At 39.4% G+C, this 18944-nt stretch overlaps 1 protein-coding gene and 1 non-coding gene across 2 annotated transcripts; both read right to left on the minus strand.

The window, feature by feature from the left end:
* Window positions 1–536: 536 nt before the first annotated feature.
* On the minus strand, window positions 537–642 carry LOC120594725 (U6 spliceosomal RNA). Its single transcript, XR_005650670.1, has one exon. It is a non-coding gene; the product is annotated as a U6 spliceosomal RNA (small nuclear RNA).
* Window positions 643–11059: 10417 nt separating this feature from the next.
* Window positions 11060–17774, minus strand: BMP10 (bone morphogenetic protein 10). Its single transcript, XM_039852400.1, has 2 exons — window positions 17284–17774; window positions 11060–12805 (listed from the first exon to the last, which is right to left on the minus strand). The coding sequence occupies exons 1-2, from the start codon at window positions 17615–17617 to the stop codon at window positions 11865–11867; spliced, it is 1275 nt and encodes a 424-aa protein (XP_039708334.1). The 5' UTR covers window positions 17618–17774; the 3' UTR covers window positions 11060–11864.
* Between the last annotated feature and the right edge of the window lie 1170 nt (window positions 17775–18944).

Raw genomic sequence — 18944 nt, forward strand, 5'->3', positions numbered from 1 at the left:
TTTTTAAATTCCGTATTCCTCTACCATGGCAACAATTTCCTGGAACTGCACTGCTGCTGCTGCCAACAGATGGAGCCTGAGCCCTCTAGTGGTCCAGTCTCCAGGCCACCTCACTCCTTTATATTACTAGTCTGGCCTCGGGATGTGTTGCCAGGTGGGTTGGGAGGTTGCCATCCTGTTTCAGACTGCTCAAAGGGAGTGATGAATCCTTTGATGGTCTAAGAAGACAGGGACTAGGCTGAACCAGTGAACGAGATGGCCATACAGACTCGGAGTAGCGTGGCAGAGCCTGCAATCTGGCATTGGGTCTTCAGGTTGGCCTAATTTGCCTGAGCACAAGGGTTAGAGGCCAACAGTTTGATCTTTCTATTATTGATTTTAAGTTAATGTGCTAATAATGGCACTAGTTTTAGCTATAAAGGGCTCGAATTAGTTTTAGGTGATTGATTAATGTATTTTATTGGAGAATATCAGAGCTCAGAGTAACCAATATTCTCCATGCAGTGTCTTTTTATTGTTGTTGCTGTTGTTGTTAAAGAAATATGCAATGCTTGATGAATTTGTGTGACATCCTTGTGCAGGGACATTCTAATCTTCTCTGTATTGTTCTACTTTTAGTATATATGCTGCCGAAGTGAGCACTATTCAGTGTCTTTTCGACATCACTTATGTGATCATAAAAAGAGCAGTCATAATAAACTGCCTAATATCATCCATATGGAAATCTCTTGCTGTGTTGCTGAATTTTCATATTCAGTCTTTGTCATGACAGTTAAGAAAAGCCACTTCCTCAAGTGTCAGCTGTGGATCCAAAAGCATCTACCAAAGATAAGCAGTTGTCATGGCAAAACACAACAAACCTAAAGGTGATGGATCATGGGACTTGGTTACTGTACTTGCCTTGTGAATCCACACTGCCTTCAATCTTTACTTAACTCCACACGTAACTTTTCAACACCATGTCCTGGGCTGTCTCAAAAGCACTTTGCTTCTCACTTTGCAGCTCCTCAAGCCAATGACATTCAACCACATTATACAGATGCCTACTTACTAAATAATAATTTTTAGAAGTATGTATTTGTTAAAATTCGGCTTTCGTTAAAATTCATTCACAAATGCCTGGAAAACAAAAAAATATAGTCAAGTAGGACCTAAAATTTTTTGTTTGTTTTCTAATCATTCAAACAAACGAATATTGAGGCAAATTTTGGCATATAACTTTACTGAAAGCATCTTGGTCACATGAGGTTGAATCCTGATATAAGAAGTTGCGATATTTAGAGCATGTGATTAATTCTTCCACTACCTGACTAGATGACTTTAGTTGTTACTTAGTTTTTCTCTGATTCCTTTGTCCAAAGAACAAGAGTTCCAATTAGAGCTTTAAATCTAATAAACAAAACTGAAAGAAGCCTATAGCTGTAGCTGAAACATATTTCTTAACCATCTCGAGTCACCAAGTTTTAAAAACCTATCATGATTTGACTTAATTTAAGAAAAAACATTTTCTTAGTAAGGAAATACTTTCCATGCCTCTAAGTAGTCTTTAAAACTTGACTTTGGTGACTATTAATTCATTTCAAATGTATCCTCATTTACTTAGACTAGCACTTATTGCTGGGATTAAGGAGAGTGAAGAGGATACCTGTTCTTCACTTCAAGTGTAGTAAGAGTTGCTTCAAACTGCACCCTCAGAGAGCTTGATATGTGTTTCTTGTGTTTGCAGGGAGGGGCATCAAGGACTCGAGTCTGAGCACTACCTAAGAAATTCAAGTTCAAGAGATCAACTGGTGGCTCGATCCGGTGGAGGAGTGAGGAGAAGTTGCTGCTGAGCAGGGACTGGCTGGCTCTCTCAGGGTTACGCGGGGCAGCAAATACTTGAATGTTTCCCATGGACCTGGAATGGGCCATGCACAGAAGAGAGAGAGAATCAGCAGAGAGATTTTTTAGATACTATCTATGGGGGTATTAAGAGATGTCTGAAAATTCACAAACACATCGCGCCTTCGGAAGATGGGGTCTAATTCCCATCTTGTTGATTCTGAGTTGGCTTTAGTGGCTCATTCCAATCAAACAGAATGTGGCAGAAGTGTGATGTTGCCTGCCTTTCAAAGCTAGATAATGAGATAATCTGCTTCTGCCTCACTATTGCTTTTAGGACACACACTCTGGAAAACTTCTGTCACCATATAAGAAGTCCACTTTCCCTAGGGTGGCCATATGGAGAGATAGCTAGCATGAAGAGAAGAGAAGAGGAGAGAAAGAGAGAGAGAGAAAGAGAGAGAGAGAGAGAGAGAGAGAGAGAGAGAGAGAGAGAGAAAGAAAATCTGAAGGAGCCGCCGGCCAGGTGCCACATGTGTGAGTGAAGAAGACTTCAAGATGATGAAGCCACAGCCATTATTTTATTATCATTGTCCCAAGCACTGTCTGGGTCTGGTTTGTTACACAGCGACAGATAACAGGAGCACCATCCAATGGCACAAAAGAAGCTGGGGTGGGCCCCTCGTGCCCTGGGCGGTGCAGAAAAAACTAAGCAATCAGCTCTCAGATCATAGGAACTACAGACTGAGAGGCAATTGCAAAACTGGAGAGTTTTGAGGAACTTACAAAAAAAAGTCAAGCTTTAAACTTTTCCAGGCCCAATGTGAAACTGGCTTATGATGGTCTTAGTCGAGACAAAAATTTTCCTATTCTATCTCTTCTCCTTTCTTAGACTTTTTTATAATGCCAGGCTAAACATTGCTGGCAAAACATTTTGATAATTTTGAGATGGAAAACCATTTCTAAGTATGATGCAGAAACCAAGAAACCGCAAAGGAAAAGACTGACAGATTTGACAAAATAAAAATGTAAAACTTTTAAACAGCAAAATACAATGTTTTTCAAAAAGTTCAAAGACAAGCGACAAACAGGAAAATAACTGACAGCATATAACAAAAGATTAATTGCATATAATATATAGAATTCCAATAAATCCGTTAGAAGAATATAAACAATAGGTAAAAGACAGGAAAAGTCTATTGATAGAATAAAACATATTAGTCAACAAATATATGAAAATGTATTCAAGCTCACCAATCATTAAAGAAATAAATTTAAATTTATTTAATTCAATTTATTATACTTAGCATCTGTATTAATTTCCTAGGGCTGCTGTCACAAAGTACCACAAACTGAGTGGCTTGAATGATAGAAATTTATTGTCTTACAGTTCTAGAAGCTAAAGTCTGAGATCAAGGTGTCAGTAGGGTTGGCTTCTGAAGGCTGCAAGAGAAAATCTGTTCTATGCTCTCTTCTAGCTTCTGGTGGTTTGCTGATGATCTTTGGAGTTTTTTGGTTTGGAGATGTATCACCCAAATGCCTTCATCTTCACACATGGTATTCTTACTGTATTCATGTCTGTCTCTGTGTCCAAATTTGCTCTTTTTTATAAAGACACCAGTCAGATTAGATTAAGGCTCACCCTAATAACTTCATTTTAATCTGATTACCTCTTTGAAGACCCTATTTCTAAATAAGGTCACACTCCAAGGTACTAGGGCTTAGGGTTTCAACGGTTTTTTTAGGGGACACAAACCAAGCGCAGTAGTTTTTAGTAAGAAAAGCAATAGTAATGAATATTAGAAACTGTATGTAATTGGCACTCCTGTATACAGCTGATGGAGCATAATTTAGCATAACATTTTGGAAAGTAACTTGCTATATCTTTCAAAATAACATATACTAAATGTGCATATTCTTTTCTCCCATAATTTCACTTTTATGAACATAGCAAAATCTAAAATAGGCAAAGTCAACATGACAAAGAATTTTTGAATGTAAGATGACCAGAGAAATGGGGAAGATGATGTGTCAGGTACTAGTACTGTTTTAGTATTAGCAGATATTATAGGTATTAGGGTCAAGCAAATTTCAGCCTCAAATCTCAAAGCTGTTCTTCAACGATAGCCCTGATAGACTTGATTTATGGTGCTCTAAATAGCTCATTTGGGAATAGAGGGGATAACTATTTCATTTTTCTCTGGCTCTTTCCACACATTTAACCTTCTACTTCTGGCTAAAGCTGCCAGATTTAGCAAATAAAAACACAAGACACCCAATTAAATTTGAATTTCAGTTAAAGAACAAACTTGTTTTTAGTGTAAGTACGTCCCATGCAATATTTAAGACCTACTTATACTAAACAAATTATTCATTGTTTAATTTAGATTCAAATTTAACTGGACATCCTATATTTTATCTGGTAACCTGATGCCTGACCCCAGACTGTACAAAGCAGGTGAGGTTGGCCCTTGGATGCTGTGATGCTATAGTGTGATTTCACTGTATATACCTCATTCAGGCATATTTTCAACTGTGCTTTTGTAAAAACAAAACAAAAAAAAAGCAAAAACAGAAACAAAAACAAAGAAGAAAACATGTGACAGTTGCAGCAAAAGATATAACAGGAGCTAGTTTCATGTAAATATTATGTTAATTAAAACAGATGAGTCTGGAGCATAAACAAAATAACTGCAGGGGGCTGGTTTTTGTTCTGGCTGAGTTTCTTAATATAGTAACTCAGTTCCCATCCTGTTAGCACTCTCTCCTTATCAAACATTGAACTGGGGTATAAGGAAGTTTAAATTACCACTGATTGGAGATCCGTCTTCTAAACACTTGAAACAGATGGTTTATTGCCTGAAAAGCATGCTTCTTTTCAGGGAATGTAGTGTTGAGCTTGGTTATTTTAGGAAAATGTTTTGTTGCAGCTCATGTATTGATTGACTTTAGGTTTGCCACACTGATAAACGGTTTTTCCTCATCTCTGTTTCTTCCATTGAGTTTGCCTACTGGACAAAGTTCTTATTTTTAATGCAGCCTGCTCGCTTCTTAGAAATTGCATTGGTCAAAAGCCGTTACTCCTCCCATACAACTTTTCACAGCTTCAGAAAAAGAGCAGAAGACTTTTAAAAATGAAGGTCAGGTGACAGTGTACAATTGATAGAGTTGGACGCTACCAGCTGAGCAGCAGTGAACTGAACAAAAATCAATAATAGTGTTCTTTTTACCCACTTTGTGGAGATCTAGCATCCAATCCAGGATCATGTGTTGTATTTAGTTGTCTTGTTTCTTTTGTCTTTTTAAATCTATAACGGTTCCTCAGTCTTTCTTTGCTTTTCATTGACGTTTTTAAAGAATGCAGTCTGGTTATTTTGCAGAATGTTCTTCAAATGGGTTCATCTCATATTTCTTCATAATTTATCAGGTTATGTTATATATTTTAGGCAGGAAAACTAATAAGGCGTTATAACCGAATTTTCTAACACCATTCCCATGCCGTGCAAAAAAGTTGGCCCTGTGTCCTGGGAGTGAAAATTTTCTACTGAAGCTTGATTTGACAATGATGCTTCATGCCTCCCACCGAAAAATCTCAATTTGAACTGAGTAGCCTAAAATTTTTATAAGATTCTCAGAGTCGCATTTGAGAGTAAAAAGGGATTGGGATGTCCGTGTGTCTCTGGGCTCTCAGAACAAGATGAGCACTTTGGATCCGTGCTCATGGTCTGAGGAAGGTTAAGAGAGGGCAGGGACTGGTTCCTGTAAACTGACAGTTCGGGAGAGTGAGTAGGAGATAATCGCATAATCCATTTATAACCACCCAAGTTAACAAGCTCTCACCTTCTCCAAATAGGCCCCTTATTTACAAATAGTCACTTCTGCACAAAAGTGGGCTCTCATCCATGTGACTAGAGTCACATGCAGCCAGTCTCATGGCATTATTTTCCTGCCACACCACAGGATCAACTCACATTAGGAGCACTATTAGAAACTGTGACATATTAAATGTATAATCTGAGTTTTGAAAATGATTTTTTTCCCCCCAAAAATAACGTGCAGCCATGTCTGTCCAATGGAATTCTAGGCTGTATCGATAGATGAGAAACTCCTAGAACAATAGTGGCTGGTTCTGTGTCACCAAGCTCAGGTCAGACTGCATGTGGGACACGAGTTGGGCCACCACACTGTGAGACACATCCACACCTGGAATCATTTACAGGAGAGAATGAATAAGTTGCTAAAGACTTCAACATTAAGACTAAGAATGGCTTTCCACGCCTTTTTAGTTCAGTCTTGGCCTAAGCCCCAACTTAGGTTCTTAGCTCCCTTTCATCCAGGACTAGAATGCTTGTCTTGCTTTTATCAGTTGTCCTGATATGAGGGACAAAGGCTATGCTCCCTGCTGACACACTTGCCAGATATAGCCTGTCAGCCAGGACCTTGGAGGATTCCCCCCAAAAGAGGTGCAGGATGATTATCTGAGGGAAGGAATTTTAGTCCACCTAGGACTATATCTATGCCCTTCAACTCCCACATTCTGCCGTAAGAATGAACTTACTTCCAAACAGGCAGCAGGATCTGTCTGTCCTCCAGGCCTGTGACCCACTCAGGGGACAGGTCTATTCTCAGTGCAGGTTTTCCATCTGGCTAAGGGAGCTCCCTATGTATGGCCATGTGTTCAGACACATGCTATCGCAGGAAATGGGGATCAGTGGATCCAGGACGGGAGATCTATTTGTAAACGGAGGCACTATCATGAAGATGGATTAGATGTGTAGGTGCAGCCTCAAAAGTTATGGACTGGGAAGTTATAAGGGATACCAGGAGATATTTCAGTTCCATATAAGGAAGAACTCTCTAAAACTTTCTGCTTACCTTTGTCTTTCCTGCAGTGATTTGTGTGCATAATGAGCTAAACTATTTGTTAAATTGAGTACAATTGAGGCAGAGCCCTCTAAAAATGTAAGAGGTGACCTTAAATAGGTAGTGCATTCCCTTCTCTTTACTAATATTTGCAAAAATGAAAAATGAAAAGTGTTTTTGCTGGGCTCCTGGAAAGAGTGGGGCATGCCTGACAACTTTTAAAAGTCCCTTTTAAGCCTAAGGTTCTATGAAGTTTAATAATCAAATTTCAGTGAAATTTATTTAGCCTGAATATTTTTCCTAAAGTAATTACTCTTTAATCTGCTTCTTTCTTAACTCAGAGGAGAAATATTTCTCAGTGATTGCCAAAGAAAAACCAATTTCACTTTCTATGTGTGTCACTGGCATTTATAGAATATACAGGAATTTATGTGAAATAGAGGACCCATATAACAGCGGAATCTCACTCTCTGGTGAGACCACTTAGAAGCTAAAACCAATTTACTGTTTCTTCAGGTCATCTTCTACTAATATAATAGGACGTTTGATTTCATCTGGATATGCTGTGAAATGGAAATGAAAAAAAATCAGAGGAGGAGGGCAGAAAGGATTCCATCCCAAGGAAAAATAACTTGTAAATAAATATCATCAAAATAATTTTTCAATTTTATTTAACAAGATAACACTGAATGTACACATTTGATTTATGAACACAGTGTAAAATATTTATTCCTATCTTCCTTTTATATTAGTAATTCCTTCATAATTTTGGACATAAATAATGAACAGTTTTTACACATGAAAACAAATGTGCCTCAGCTGATTGGTGTGACCATGGTATTAGCTGGTTTCTCATGTTTATAGAAGTTTGCTAGGTGGGCACAAGCATGTCCACATCCCCAGTGCAATCAGCCCAGGCACTCACAGAGCAAGTGCTCATATGTGACAGCATGCTGAGCACAGCAAATGGTCATTCCCTGATGAGGTTATAAACTTACAGATATATTTCCCACCCAGAAACACTTTTTTATGTGGCTTTTGTACAGCATTATCTACTTTCTTTCTATCTGATGTGTGAAATCAAATGCGCTTGTTGAAGACAAGAAGTCACAGTAGTGGCCCTTTTTCATCAGATGGCAAAGGGCCAAATACAACGCATGGGACCTCTGAAAAGACTCACAATCCTTAAAAAGGGCAAAGCCCCTTCTGTGTTACAGACCACGTGTACATGGCTTTGCCACAGCACTGCTGGGCTTTCTGGACTGTCGAAGAGTCCGGTAAGAAGTAATATGTAAAATCCTTTTCTATGAAAATATCTCTTACTTAAAGAATATAGATTCTAAAGAATACCAAAACAATTACTAACGGTTCTGGGAAAAATATTTGCCATTAATTTTCCGGGTCAAACATTTTACATAGGGAAACAGTTAGGCACCTTGCGAAGAACTTTTTTTGGGAATCACCAAGTGAACATTTTTTACATTTATAAAGTAATTGGTCAAATTACAAATGGATTTGTCCAACCAAGTCTCTGAATTGGTGGGTCAGTGAAGGCAATGGATACAGTCAGAGGGAAGCACCTAGTTTGGGAATGAAAAACCCCAAATAAATACTGAGCAGTAATCACAGTCCCTCACAGCCTGACAACATTTTGCTTTTCATGAAAAAATGACAATGTCAACTCATGGAATGACATGACAATTTATTGGTTAAATATTTTCTGGAACACCTACACTTCATTTAAAAGCATACCATTCAGTTAAATCTGTACTATTTATAAATCGGTAATTATGCCAAGGGGCTCACAACATGCCTACGAGAATCAAATATACAATGTGATGACAAACTTATGGCAAGGCTCCCTAAAATAACAGGAAATTCTGATGCAAAAAGAGACTGAAAATACAGGCCATGTATTATAAAGGAGCCATACTCTGAACGGTAATACTCAAAAAGCACAGAAAACTATTTTATCCAAGAGAGAATCACAAACAAAAAAATAAAATATATGATATTCTACACTATATTACAAAAATAAATATATCCATCAATAAATAGCAGGACGGGTGTTGGCTGCCCAAGTCCCTCTGTTATGATTCTTTTCGAGAGTCCTTAGGGTTTATCAACTTCAGTGATGATAATTTGGCCACAAAGTGTTAAAAAAACAGGCGTGGGATGTAGTCAAGGTCTGTGACCAGCGACGACATTAGTGAGCTTGAATTTCCTAGGGATCTGACCATTTCGTGGCTCCATAGTAATGCAGCGATGTAGGAGAGTGGCAGGTATTCTGTTAGAGGCCTGATGGGAGCTAGAAGGCCTCTCTGTTTATGGTTTACGTCTTTTCATTTTTTGATGAGAAGAAAACAAAAAAGATGCCACTAGCAACATTTGAATATCCAGTCTGTGGCTTTCTGTACCCTCTTTCCATAGGGAAGAAGAAAATCATAGATACGCATGTTTCCATCTGGACTGTGGTAAAGGAGAAGCATCTGCGGTGTACGGCCCAGTCGCAGGCAACCTAGGTTTTCACATCTCTTTAGCAGAAGAGTGATTATAAGTGCTCATGACAAGGTTTCTTCAGGAACCTGGCAGAGCTGGCAGAGGGCGTGAGGAAAGCAGGGCCTGGCACATCTTAGTGTTCTAACATCAGAGTGCTAAGAGTGGGGTGCCCGAGTAGGCAAGCATGACTCCTGAGAGCTGACTGTTAGTTTTCAAGAATTTTGCAAGCCAGTTGACAACACATTAATAGTTTGAAAGAGGCCATTGCGGGAGTATTTACATGACTAAAGTTCACAAATCAGGGCTTATTCTGCAACCCCGCTCCCACCCCAGGATTGCTGGCTGTAAAGCATTTACCAGCACACCACTGTCTTATATATTTTAGACATAAAGAAAGTTTTGCTTGATTTTTATCTAACCAGAACTACCTTGTTCAGCCGAGATTTTATTGTATGTCTATTAGTGTCCTTTAGAAAGGAATAGAAGTAGAGTATGTGACTATACTGTGTGTACCATAAGTGTAAAGGGTGCACCACACCCCACTGAGGGCTCTAAGTGTGGCTATCTAAAGCCAGTTACACACACACACACACACACACACACACACACACACACACACACAGAGCATTGTATTTGGAGGCTATTCCATAAATGAATGATTCTGAGTTATATGGCCATCTCAAATTGTCACTCAATGCATACTCACTGATGGTCAGAATACCACTTTTGGAGGGCCACAAAAATCCTCAGGATGTGCCCTCTGTTCGGTCTCAGAATCTATATATCCAGATGTACAGAGGTGAGGTCCAAATTGGGCAGAATGTCCTTCAAAATAGTTTCTCTTGCCTGTATTTTCTAGCGCAATATGAGTTTATAACCCCAAGAGTTTTATGAAAGAGATGCTGCTGATGGTTTCCCAGGGTAAAACAATAATACCAGACTTCTTAAGGAAGCATTCGACAAGGTGAGCGGGGGACAATGTGCTAGAAATCACATTCCTGATTCTAGCGTCAACCGTCTGTGTTGTCTGCCTGGAGGTTTCAGTACAGTCTGAGAACTGCACTGCTCTGGTTGTTCCCGCACAAAGCCCATGATGCTGGAAGGGGAGGGGTGGCTAGACCACAGCCAGAGTCGTAGTGTCCTTTCAACCGGCCAAATGCTGGCAGACACACGGGACCATTCCTGTCAGAAACACTTCCCAGTCCCTTAGTCCTGGCAGGTTCCACAATGGGAAGACTGCAGAATGGGAAGAACGGGATGGCTAGAGGCCATCTACCACGGGACAAAGCCGATTTGAAAATTCAGGCTTAGCGTTCAAGTCATTTGTGTGTCTATTTATTAATTCATTTATTTAGACAGATCCAACTGGACTTTCATTTTCTTTTTCTTATACTTAAATATTCTTCATGAACAAAACATTTCATAAAAGATATTGTTAAAAGAAAATCAAATTAAAAATCAGGGAGAAATCTAGAAATCAGAGCACTTCTTCCATTCACCCAGAAAGAAATCCTTTCAGGTATCCCCCTCCAGCTCACAGCAGGGTCAGTGAAGGCCAGTGAAGACGAGAGACACAGGAATGGGTGCAGGGCATGAGGCGCGGGGACGAAGAAGAAAGAGGGAAGTAAAAAGGTGGAAAAAGCAAAAGCAGAAGTGCAGAGGCAAAGGAGAAATATTAAGAATTGAAGAAAAATACTAAGTGAAGAATCCGACAGGCAGATCCCTTCTGATGTTCCTCCTCTTGATCTTTGGTAATTTTATTTTGTCCCAAAGATTTCATTCTCCAATTAGAACTGCTTATAATTTTACAAACACATCCTAGGATAGCATCTAGATCCTTTCCCCCTCCTCCCCTATCACCCACCTGCCCCTCCTTCACCCTCTGTAGCAATAAAGGCCAACACACATGGCCTTGCTTTCCTGTTATTTCCAGAACAGATGTCACCCTGAAGTTCTCACTGTTTTCCTTTCTTGAGCAGGCCCTGCCCTCTAGAGCACACTGTTGCCCCATTGGTTCATTCTCTGCCTCTTGAAGCCATTTAATTTCCATATCAAATGACCCCTCTTCTCAAACGTGCAGCAGCCTTTACCAGGCCTTGCTGCTTTGAGCAATGGCAGAAACTAAATGGACAAAAGTTACACCTACATTCCCAACAGTGTTTAGGAAATGTCACACTTCCCAAGATGGTTAAATTCCTGGTGCAAATTATCTTGACATAAATCCTACTCAGAGAAGAGGCGACTGAGGACATATCAATGGCTTTTAATATACACACATTTGATTGAGTCATGCATGTGTATGAGTGTAATCTACCTCTATAGAGCCAAAAGAGTTTTATAAGTTTATCTATGTACACATATACATACACAAATATCTACCTTTCTACACTTTATTTCTGCTTAGGGATTGTTGTTTTCGAATTGATGTAGATAATAAGTAGTATGGTTTTGCCACTTGCTGTTAGAGATGGCATTGCCAGGAAAGGACAAGTCCAAAGAAAAACAGATTGGAAGGGATGACACTGTATAGCAAAATAAGCACTTCCTACAACAAAATGACCTGTCCATTTCCCTAAGGCAGCAACTGCTATGATCTGTACACCCTTATTAAATAATCTTATTAAATAAGAACACAAAATATACACATTTACAATTATTAAATAAGCTACATGACTCCTCTTCTATCTACAGCCACACTCAGAGACGGCCATGCCTTCATATTTAAACTTGTAGGTGACGACACCTTTGTCTAAATAGAGGATGGAGATGGGCTCTAACTTCGTGGGGACACAGCAAGCTTTGGAAGCCTTCTGGGAATTCTTAAGGTGGACTAAGGCTTGGATAATTGCATGTTTTGTGGGTGTGAGATGCTCCGCCAGGGGGTAGTTGCAAACTCCACGGCATTCATAGGCTTCATATCCAGGCGGGGCAATGATCCAAGAGTCCCAGCCGATCTCTTTGAAGTCGATGTAGAGAGGGGTCCTCTTGCAGTAGTTTCCTTTGGCATTCCTTCTGATGCGAGCAGTGGAGTCATAGATGATGTTTGACCTCATCTGTAGCAAAGCCTCTTCCCCAGGCCCGCTGGAATAACCATCCAGGCCCAGGTTGTCCAGTTCCAGAAGCTGCTCATGGGTGATCATTTCACTCAGTTCCTCTTTTCGTTCCTTCTCACTGCTTTGGTCATCAGAAAACACGACAAGCAAAGGGACATGCTTATTCCTGTCACTGGTATCTATTTCCAGTTGTCCCCTGCCAGTGTCCTCGGTTTCGCCATGTCTGCTCTCAATGTGGACTTCCAGCTGGTGGGTGGATGAGCCTGACTTTTGCCAACGTCTGATGGCATTGGTCACATCAAAAGTCTCCCACTCGCTGTTGGTTCCGTAGATGTCCCCTGACATCAAGACCAACATGTTTCTTTCACTCTCATTGTCCCCATTGCCCTCTAATAGTTCAAAAATGGTAATTTTTCGGTCCACTCCATCATATATCATGCGGTCTCTTTGCACCAACGTGTACAACCTGAGTTCAGCCAGGATGACCTCTTCATGGTGAGGGATGGACACATTGAAGAGGAGAGGGTATTTTCGGAGCCCATTAAAACTGGCTGGTTGAGAAAACAGATCTAAAAAAATAAATAAATAAACAAACCCCAAATCAGATTTGCAGTATGTCACAAGGAAAAACAGGTGTTTATTTATGTCATAAGAAGGCCCGTCCATGAAGAAAGCTTGATACAGAGAGAATGAGGGATAGTAATGAAAACAAACACAGTGTTAGCATTCTTTGATACAGAAAATATTGAAAGGTCAGTGGTAGGATGCTAAATCGAGTTAAACTGCCAAGACTAAAATGGAAAATGGCAGCCTAACGAATGGAAGAAAACTCACCCAGCCTTGCTTGTGTAGCTTATCAGCCACAGAGTTATAGAACTGGGAGGGACCTTGGAGATTGTGCGAGCAAGCCCCCAATTTTTCTAGCTAGTGAAGAGCTACAAAAGGAAATGTGTGGTGGTGGTTCTCTTCTTGAAGCTTTCAGGGATGAGAGCTTCATGGCTTGTCGAATTTGCATAGCTGGCTGGGCATTGGTCTTCCTGAAGACATTCCTCTAGACCAGGGGATGGTAAATTATAGCCCACAGGCCACCCATTTTTGGAAATAAAGCATTATTGGAACATAGCCTGACTCATTCATTTCTGTATTGTCTATGATGACTGTGCACCATGATGACAGAGTTAAATAGTTGTAACAGGAAATACATGGCCTATAGAACCTAGACTATGTACTATCTCTCTGGCCATTTTCAGAAAAGTTTGCTGACTCTTGCTCCAGACACCAAAGCTTGACAAGGTCAAGAAAATAGCTATAAACTAAGTGGGTCACTGCAGTTGATTTTGGGTGTGTGGTCTTTGACAAGGAGGAATGAGGGAAATGAACTTTGGGGAGAGACAGACCATCTTAGTTTTATACCGTTAGCACCTGACATGGAGTTTGGCACATTCTAATTGCTTGAGAATATTTATGAAACAAAAATTTAAAGACCTTTCAGTCTTAGAAGAACACCTCCAAATATTATCATGTTGAATTACTATTTGAGACTTTTATAGGACCCCAAACCTCCTGCACTCTTGCCCCAGGTAACACATGCCTACAAGGAATTCCTGAGGGAATCTGTCATCAATCGAAGGATTCCGTGACACCAAAGATGCTAAGGACCACCAATTGAGGGTCCTCATGTCATCTTTCACAGCATTTTCTCAACTGTTTACCCAATTCATTATTTCATTGGGGTCCCCGTTCCAGATTATACTCTAACATATTTCTTTAACTTGATCTGATTATTTTTATACTTACTAACTCTTTTAGATTTGTTCTAAGCAACAACATATATAAAATGAGAGGATTGAAGTGATATTATGTGAATTTTTATCTAATTCATGTTAATAAAAATGTATGATAATTTCACATGATTCACAGCTTCCTCTAAGTACAGCCTAAAATCATCTCATACATTGCCAGTAGGAAGTATTGGTCAACAGAGTAGGTTTAAACTTTCTGGTGTGGCTCTTCAGATCGACTCTAACGAGGTCTTCACCTCTCAATCCAGCCGTTACTCCCATTCACCATCTACAGTGCAGGGAATGTTTCAATTGCTCAATGGTATTTATTGAAAGATTAAATAAATTGTAAGCCTTCCTGTTTAAAGTAGACTGATATCTTCACCACTTACCAAGACACACCTTTGCTTTACTGTTTATTGCTTCTTTGATTAGGTTCTTCTGATCCTTGGAAAGCCTGATTCCCTCATCTCCACCTATCTAGCTGTGATCTCTCCCTGGAGGACCTTCCCTTCCTCACCTCCTTGAAAGTTCACTCCCCTCTGAGTCACTCGAGTGCTTACACCCTATCTCTCCTTTGATCTTTGCCACTTACATCTTTGTGTTTCAGTTGTCTTTTTATGAATAGATCTTCCCAACTAGACTGTCATTATGCTGGCAGGTGCTGCAGCTTAAATTCCCTTCTATTCCTTCAATCTACCACTATGTCTTAAACAGAGACAGCACTTTAAACATATTGATTAGCTGATGATTCTGGGCATCTGACCAAAGTGATTCATCGGTATGACATACGTTCTTATTACATCAAATAGCTTGGGAGTTGTCTTCCTTCATAAGAGTGGGGAGAGCTGACTCCCCTTGGACAAGGACCATGTGAAGACCAAAATTAAGGGGGTAGACTGGTAGCTCTTTACATGAGAAAAGTATAGAACAAAAGTTCACTGTAGTGAGAAGAAGCAATTAAAAGGAGCACAAGGAAACTTTTAGTGGGGATTAGTATGTTCACTACTTTGATTCTAGTGATGATTTCAATGGCTGTTTACATATGTCAAAACCTACCAAATTATACACTATAAACGTATGCAATTTATTGCATGTTAATTGTACTTCAATAAAGCTGTTAAAAATAAGTTCACTTTGCATGCGTGCAAATATAGTTCCTAATAGGCGAAGGAGTTACATTGCTAAGCAAATTTCATATGCCAGGTGCTCTGCAAACATTGTTTTATTTAGCTCTTACAATGTCCCTACAATGCAGGAATTGCTACTCTGTTCATTTTACACCAGAAGAAATTGAACCTCAATGCAGAGAACTGAGGTCCCCCAGATGACAAGGTTAGGTCAGAGCAGTGGTAGGAATAGAAGTCATACTTTTTCCACCTTGGAGGTGGTGAGTGTTTCCCCCAGATTAGTTAGATTTGGAGGGTTCGGGGGGTTTGTTTTGTTGTGTTTTGTTTTGTTGGTCTCAGTCTCCTAGGAAGCTACACTGAGCAGACCCAAAGAGTCCCAAGAGAGAGAACAGCCGCCAACAGGGTGAGCTCTGTGCAGGATTTACGTCCTAGGGGCTGAACACTTCCAACCGCAGACTGACGGAGGCACGTAGAGGGGTGGGGTGGGGGGTCAGGCCACAGAGAGATGCCCCTGCCCTTCTTGATCTCTAGTACAGAGAAGCTCTGTAAACTCCACTTCCTGACCTGAATCATCCAAATCCTCCACAGGAGAAGTGAGAACTGAAAAACTCCTATTTTCCCCGGGGACGCGAGCGTTTTTCCCCTCACACCCTGAGCCAGGCATGAGGCTCAGCACTTGGAAACAGGAGGAAAGGGAGGAGGCTGTTCATTTTCAATTCAGACTCACTTCCAAAAGGATCTGTAATTTCAGCTTGCCATGTCCACTATCGTACTAAATGTTACCAAATAACATATCTAATATGTTACAAAGTATTAGAAATTTTCATCCTCAACAAAATTTTTAAGGCCAATGGTATCTCCAAGACTGAGCAATATCTCTTCAACATTTTCTCTAATTCCCAGAATTTAGGGAATTCACTAGTAATAACTACTGTTTGTTCAACACCTCCTAGCAAATGGCATGTTTCTTACTCATAACCTCTTTTAAGTCACTCACTTATATTATCCCCCATTTACAGATGAGGAAATTGAGGTTCAAAGAAATTAATTATCCACAACTACTAAGTCAACCTGCTTTCAAAATTCCAAATCCCGAGCTATTTCTTTGACACAACATTTCTCCTTTTAAGGATATCTGGCCAATATCAACCTAAATCCCCTTTTTTTGTACCTGGTTAATGATATAAAAACATAATTAATAAATATTAAAGAATTAATTTTTCTGGACTCATAGCTTTTACCATAGATATTCAATAGTTTGGGGGGATTTTGTTGGTAGTGTTTTATTATCTATCTATCTATCTATCATCTATCTATCTATCTATCTATCTATCTATCTATCTATCATCTATTTACTTATTTTTGCCTCCTGACACCATGGTAACTGAAGGATTAACTTTCTAGATAATTAGATTTTGTTATTGAATAAAGATCTGGGAAGAGAAAATACACTTTTCCCACTGATAGTTAAAGCTTGTATATCACTCTTTTTAAAGACAAAAAATTAAGTTGGATCACTAATTGGGCCATGCATCCTTCTTGGAAACTATAAACAGTGCTTCAGGGACATACATGTCACATCAAATGTAACAAAACTTTAGGAAGAATGTCTAAAATATAAGTTTCCATCCTGTTAGTACATTTCTTAAATAAGGTCACAAAATAGAAACTCTTCCAAAGTACAAAATACAAATCACAACATTCTGGTTTTTGTCTGTTTTTGTCATTTTTATTTTAAGTAGAAGTTGGAAAATTTTGTAATTGATTAAAAGCCAGGTGAAAACTGAGGCCTAACTGAAAAATAACAAAGGTATAGAAGTAGATCGACGTTAATTTTTTATATGACTTGCTGTCCAAATTTTAAAAGTTTTGAAGGCCCAATTATAATATCAAAATGGTAGACAGTTTATGGCTTTGGATTAAAAGATATTCTTTAATACCTTTTAATACCATTTGGAAAATAAGCTTAAATGTGGTATAGAGCATAATGTGTGTTGTTTTATGTATCTGTGTACACACACCCTTATATAGATGTGTTTATCCTTATTATCTATATTATTCTCTTGCATTGTAAATTTACTTGTCACTTCTTGAAAAAAATCCAAGCCAAATTCCATCAATAAAATGTAAACTTACCTTCATTCTTGAAACTCCTAATGATGTTGGCGGATGGCATGGAGGTCCGGTCTGTTGCGAATTTGTTGTAGAGTTCCAACATGTACTCTGGTGGGTCAACCTTGACTGAATCCTGCATGGGGATGTCAGACAGGTTCAATGTCTTGAGAAACTCATTCTTCATGCTCTGCAGCAGCGTGTCAAAGTCAACACCATCTTGCTCTGAGAAGACATCATCAAAGAGGGGCATATCTTCTTCCAGAGGCGACTGGTCTAGGCTCATGATGGGGTTGCCAGTAACAGAGTGAGCCACCAGGCAGAGGAGAGCACACAGCTGCAGGGCCAGAGAACCCATGACTCTGCTCAAGCCCCAGGCCAACCCAGGAAGGTTTAGCTTTCCTGGGCTGTAGTGGCAGTTTTATCTTGTGGAGCGTAAATGTCTCGTGTCACTGGAGACAAGTTTGGAAACCCTTCCCCTCTCTCTCCCTTCCCCCACCATTCTTCCTCTTCCCCCAAAAGTCAGGTTGCAGTAATTGGATAACAAAATCCCCTATAGGGGCCTAGCCTTTCTTATCTCTCTAGTGTAAACTTGTGCACCAGATTTTGTTTCTATCTTGCAATCCTTTTTTCTTTTAATGAGCATTTTGTAAACATTTCCACATTCTGACACTGGCTGAGAGATAGCACAATTTTCTCTTTGCAAAGGCTCTGCTTCTCTTCCTTTCAATTCACTTCCTTTTGGCAGGAATGCCCAAATCCTGCATTTATGTGGTTCACTTTCACACATGCATAGAACAGATATTAAGAATCAACACAATACACATCAATGGCGATAATGTATTAATTCGAGTAATGGGGCTTACATCCTTACGTAAACACTTCTGAAAAAAAGACCAGATTTCCAATAACTTCAAGTTAAGTCAATAGATAAAAAAAAAAAAATTATATAAATTTTTAGAATCTAACATTTTTAGCAATAGGAAAGTGTAAATTTCATGGTCAATAGCGTTTTTTTTTTTCTTGTATAGATTTGATCTGGCAAAAATGGCTTTTGAAAATTAGGGAAAGTGCTACATTATAAAAGCAACTTAAATTGTATTGGGTGCTTTTCTACAAACAGGCATTGTGCTAAAAGTGCTTTGTATACATACATATGTATAACAATCACCTAATGTGTTCCATGTAATAACCATGTTATTATCCCCATTGCATACATGGGTCACTAAGTTTCAATAGCTTGCCAAAGGTCACAAAACTATAAAGTAATAGAGCCAGGATTTGAACCTAGGCAGTCTGATTCAGAAAGAAAGAAAGAAAGAAAGAAAGAAAGAAAGAAAGAAAGAAAGAAAGAAAGAAAGAAAGAAAGAAAGAGAAAATCAGACATACCTTTTAGTGTTCCAGTAGACTGGGGCACGAGCAGTGATGCTGAAAGGCTAACTAATCCCCAGCCCAGCCCTTCCCCAGGGAGCTCAAGTCAGGAGGCAGGAAACAATTGGCAAAATCTCTCCCAAATCTATCTTTATGGCTAAATCAAATTGATCATCAAGTGGCTCCAGTCAAAGCTTGGTGAATGACATTATTAGGCAAATGAAAAATGCCAAATGTCTTGACTTGAAAAACAATGGTGGAATTGATTGTATGTCTGGTTTAGGAAAGACAATCAAATTCATTTCACTTTCCAA

This window comes from Pteropus medius, unplaced genomic scaffold (genome assembly GCF_902729225.1).
Source record: "Pteropus medius unplaced genomic scaffold, Ma_sr-lr_union100, whole genome shotgun sequence".
Lineage (NCBI taxonomy): Eukaryota > Metazoa > Chordata > Mammalia > Chiroptera > Pteropodidae > Pteropus > Pteropus medius.